This window comes from Zophobas morio, unplaced genomic scaffold (assembly GCF_036711695.1).
Source record: "Zophobas morio isolate AGI-343-1 ecotype UQ-CSIRO unplaced genomic scaffold, CSIRO_AGI_Zmor_V1 ptg000008l, whole genome shotgun sequence".
In the NCBI taxonomy this organism is placed as follows: Eukaryota; Metazoa; Arthropoda; class Insecta; order Coleoptera; family Tenebrionidae; genus Zophobas; species Zophobas morio.
Window position 1 is genome coordinate 12,223,470 of NW_026972113.1, and position 4,215 is coordinate 12,227,684.

Consider the following 4,215-nt stretch of genomic DNA (forward strand, 5'->3'; position numbering starts at 1 on the left):
ATAGAGAAGAAGAAAAGGGGGGGAAAGACAAAAGGGATAAAAAGACAAAGGTGGGGAAAGGCAAAAGAGGTAAAAAACAAGAATGAAAAAGAGAGAGGGGGAGAAACGAGAGAAGAGAAATGGGACTGAGGAGAAAAACAGATTGGAAAAACAGTAAAGAGGAGAAATACAGACAGAGTCAAGCAAATGGAAAGAAACACAGAAGAGAAATAAACGAAACACAAAAGAAGAGAAAGACAGACAAGGAGAAAGACGGAAAGAACTACAGATTGGGTAACAAACAGAGGTCAGGAAAGACAGGGGAAAAAGACACAGAAGGAAGAACAGAAAAGAAAATAAAGATAGACGAGAAGGTAAGACACTGGAAAAATGACACATAGAGAAGAAGAAAAGGGAGGGAAAGACAAAAGGGATAAAAGACAAAGGCGGGGAAAGGCAAAAGAGGTAAAAAACAAGAATGAAAAAGAGAGAGGGGGAGAAACGAAAGAAGAAAAATGAGACTAAGGAGAAAAACAGATTGGAAACACAGTAAAGTGGAGAAATACATACGGAGAAACAAGCAAATGAAAAGAAACACAGAAGGGAAATAAACTAATCACAAAAGAAAAGAAAGAGAGACAAAGAAAGACAGACAAGGTGAAAGACGGAAAGAACTACAGATTGGGGGACAAACAGAGGTCGGGAAAGACAGGGGAAAAAGACACATACAGAAGGAAGAACAGATAAGAAGATAAATATAGACCGGAAGATAAGACACGGGGGAAATGACAGATAGATAGAGAGAAAGAAGGAGGGAAAACACGAAAGGGCTAAAAGACAAGAATGAGAAAGAGAGAGTGGGAGAAACGAAAGAAAAGAAAGGAGAGTGGAGACAAAGGAACGATGGGAAAGGTGATTAGAGACAAAGAGAGATTTGTTTAATTATTTTTTTTTCGGGACACCGGTATCAGTTTGATTTAACCTCAGATAACTATGGATCACCGACAAAGACAGATAGGAAGAAGAGCAAAAAGGAGAGAAACGGGGGGAAACACACAAAGCGAAACACAAAAGAAAAGAAAGACTGACAAGAAGACGGCAAACTGAAGACCAAAAAAGTTAAAAATTAAAAATTGAGAACTCGAGAAATTTAAATCGAAAAATTGAAAATTTGAGAAATAAAAAAAAAATGAAAAATTGAAGAAATGAAGGTCTGAAAAGATTAAAATTGAAAAAACAGAAAATTATAAAATCGAAACATTGAAGAATCGAATAATTGCAAAATTTGAAAAATTTAAAAGTTAGAAAATCGAAAAACTGATAAATTCAAGTCAAAAAAGCTGCGGGAGAAAAGTTCTGTCGAATAACCTTCGACAAATTTCTCCTCTGGTTAACTTTGAAGTGTCACGAAAAAGCAGAAATTCCGGAAACTCTGAAATATCTCCTCGTCCTGCTATAAATTGCAATCCTCTTTGCATCTCCATCAAACTTTTCAGCAGCCCATAACCCCGCAATATACATTTCGATGTTTCCCGCAATAAATCGCCTCCGCTTTAAGCGCTCCTTTCGCCTCTTCTCCGCTTTTAGCGCCCGCGACTGCATTGTTCCAGCTTTCGCCCGAACTTTGATAAATCACTTCGCAATCTCTCGATCTCGCAAAAAATCTCCATAAATTTCCATCGCTTCCCCGATTTCCCAGACTGTCCTCGCGGCTTCATCACCGAGTGCGCTTTTTCAGCGACCGAAGAAAAAGCGCAGCGACTATCCCGTCCTGCAATGACGATGTTTATCCCACTCCCGCTTTACGAGCGAAAATAAAATATGTGCTCGTGTTCGGCGAGCTTAAATAATAGAGCTTTCGCGAAAGAAGGTCGGCTTTTACGGACTGACCCGAATCGGTTTTGCTTTTGTTGGGTGATTTTCGCAAGAACAACAAAGGATGTTTGCACGAGACGCCGGAGGGAAAAACGCGACTCGAGACTTTATCGTTTCAATTATTTGGAGTTGGCGGAAAATGGAAATTTCGCCTTTTATCCAGGATTTTCTTTGCGGAGTGGAGACTGTTGGAGGAGATGAGGCGAAAACGGGGAAATTTGCGGTGGCCGTGATTGACGGTTGGCAGCACTGACGACGAAATCACCTGAAAACAGCGGTTCCCCTCTGTTTATTACGCGTTGTTTTCTTTCATTTTTTTTCTAGATTTCTTGATTTATCAACAACTCTTTTCTCTTCGACTGGTTTTTGTAGTTTTCTTTCAATGTCTCAAATTTTCATTTCTTTAAATCAAACCCGCCTTTGTCTTTTCCCTCCCTCTTTCTCTCTATCTGTCATTTCCCCCGTACTTTTTCTCCTCGTCTGTTTTTATCTTCTTTAGTGTTCTTCCTTATGAGTCTTTTCCTACTCGATTTCCCCACCTTGCAATCTGTACTTCTTTCCGTCTTTCTCACTCTCTGTCTTTCTTTTCTTTTGTGTTTTGTTTATTTCTTTTATATTTCTTCCCACTTGCTTGTGTCTCCGTCTGTCCTTTTGTTTGTCTCCTCACTCTGCTTTCTCTACTTTTCTTCCACCCCTCTCTCTTTCCTCTTCCTTGCTTTCTTTTCCTTTTGTTTTTCGGCACATTTGTCGCCATTTCCTTCGTTATTTTCCCCATCTATTTCTGTCCTCTTCTGTCTTTCCCCCCTTCTTTCTATTTTTTCCCTTTCTTTTTCTTCCACCTTGTCTTTCTACCCGTGTGTCTTTCTTGTCTTTTGGTCTCCCTTTCTGTATTTCTTCCGTCTTTCTCCTTGCCGGTCTTTCTTTTCTTTTTGTGTCTTTCCCCCTTTTGCTCTTCTCCTCATTGGTCTTTCTTTCTAGACTCCTTTCTCCTCTTTTCTTTGTCTCCAGTCTCCTTTCTCTTTCTTCGTTTCTCCTCCTCTATGTTTTTCTTTTTTTGGGTTCTTCCCAGTGTGGTTTCTTTCTTTCCTCCTTGTCTGTTTTTTTTATTTGTGTTTTGGTCTGTGTATTTCTCTTCTGTGTTTCTTCCCATTCGCTTCTCCTCTTTGCCCTTTTTCTCATCTGTTTTCATCCCAGATCTCCTTTCTTTTCTTTACTTCTATCTTCCTCTCTTTCCTCCCCCTTGTCTTGCTTTCCTTCTGCTTTTCGTCAGATCTGTCTTCTTCTCCTTCGTTATTTTCCTCATCTATTTTTAACCTCTTCTGTCTTTCTTCGTCTGCCTTTTTTCCTGTCTTTCTGGTTTTTCCTTTCTTTTTCTCGTTTCTACCTTGTCTTTCCGCCGTGTGTCTTTCTCCTATTTTGAGTTCTTTCCCGTGTGTCTTTTGGTCTCCTTCTCTGTATTTCTTCCGTTTATCTCCTTGTTGGTCTCTGTAATTTTTTGCTCTTTTGTCTTTGCCCTATCTCTTTCTTTCTATCTGTCATTTCCCCCGTGTTTTCTCCCCATCTGATTTTCTGTCCAGTTTCCGTTTTCTTTTTTCCTTCGTTATTTTCCCCCTCTATCGTTTTCCTCTTCTGTTATGTTCTCCGCTCTCTTTCATTCTTGTCCATCTCTTTCTTGCTCCTCTCTCCTCCCCCTGTGTTTCATCTTTTTCATTTATTTTTCCCAAAATTTTCCGTTATTTGGCTTTCTAAAACTGTATTTTTTTTATTACTATTTATCATTAACGTCTGTGCCGAAATTCGTGAAACGCCCCGTACATTTGCTCTGCCGCCGCCGCCGCGCCGCCGCCCCGCCGCCCCCGGCGATAAGGTGCCGCATATCAGCATTAATTTGATAGCGCGTCCCGGATTGCACTCCGAGCGAGTCCTTGACGGCTCCGTCTGGCAAATGATGGCCCTCGAGAGAACGGCTGCAGGTCGATATCATAAAGCCAGATTACCGCCTCTCGAAGCCGTAAAATATCTGCGTAACACCCCGGCCGGGGGCGGCAGGACACAGAGCGAACCGGAGCCGGGCGGGCTCATCGCCCGGAATCTGGAGGTGCACTTAATCCGGAAAGGGTATGACGTGACCCAGTTCTTGGCTTTTCTTATTTACGGTGCAATGGCGACGTCGCCGGCTTTACGGCTCTGCAGGAGATAACGTGATGGGCCGGGGGCGGCGGGCGCGCCGGGAGACGGGGTTTATGGGGCCGCGGGAGATGCGACCGCTCGTTTTCGGGAAATTGGTGCGGTGGTGTATTGTTGGTTGCATAAGGAGGTGGAGAGGTGAATAAGGGACGGGGGCGGGGATTTTCGGGAATT

The 4,215-nt window shown here is 42.3% G+C and overlaps 1 protein-coding gene across 1 annotated transcript; it reads right to left on the minus strand.

Moving 5' to 3' along the window:
- Window positions 1-3,029: 3,029 nt before the first annotated feature.
- On the minus strand, window positions 3,030-3,730 carry LOC135124851 (uncharacterized). The gene is made up of 2 exons (XM_064050073.1): window positions 3,638-3,730; window positions 3,030-3,368 (listed from the first exon to the last, which is right to left on the minus strand). Exons 1-2 carry the CDS (start codon window positions 3,728-3,730, stop codon window positions 3,030-3,032), a joined length of 432 nt encoding a protein of 143 aa, XP_063906143.1.
- Window positions 3,731-4,215: the final 485 nt, after the last annotated feature.

Bases quoted from the DNA above. Each gene is read 5' to 3' on its own strand.
- LOC135124851 (XM_064050073.1), bottom strand. From the start codon at position 3,730: ATGCGGCACCTTATCGCCGGGGGCGGCGGGGCGGCGGCGCGGCGGCGG. The intron at 3,369-3,637 runs GTTAATGATAAA...AGAAAGAGATAG, and splicing joins TCACGAATTTCGGCACAGAC to GGCAAAGACAAAAGAGCAAA.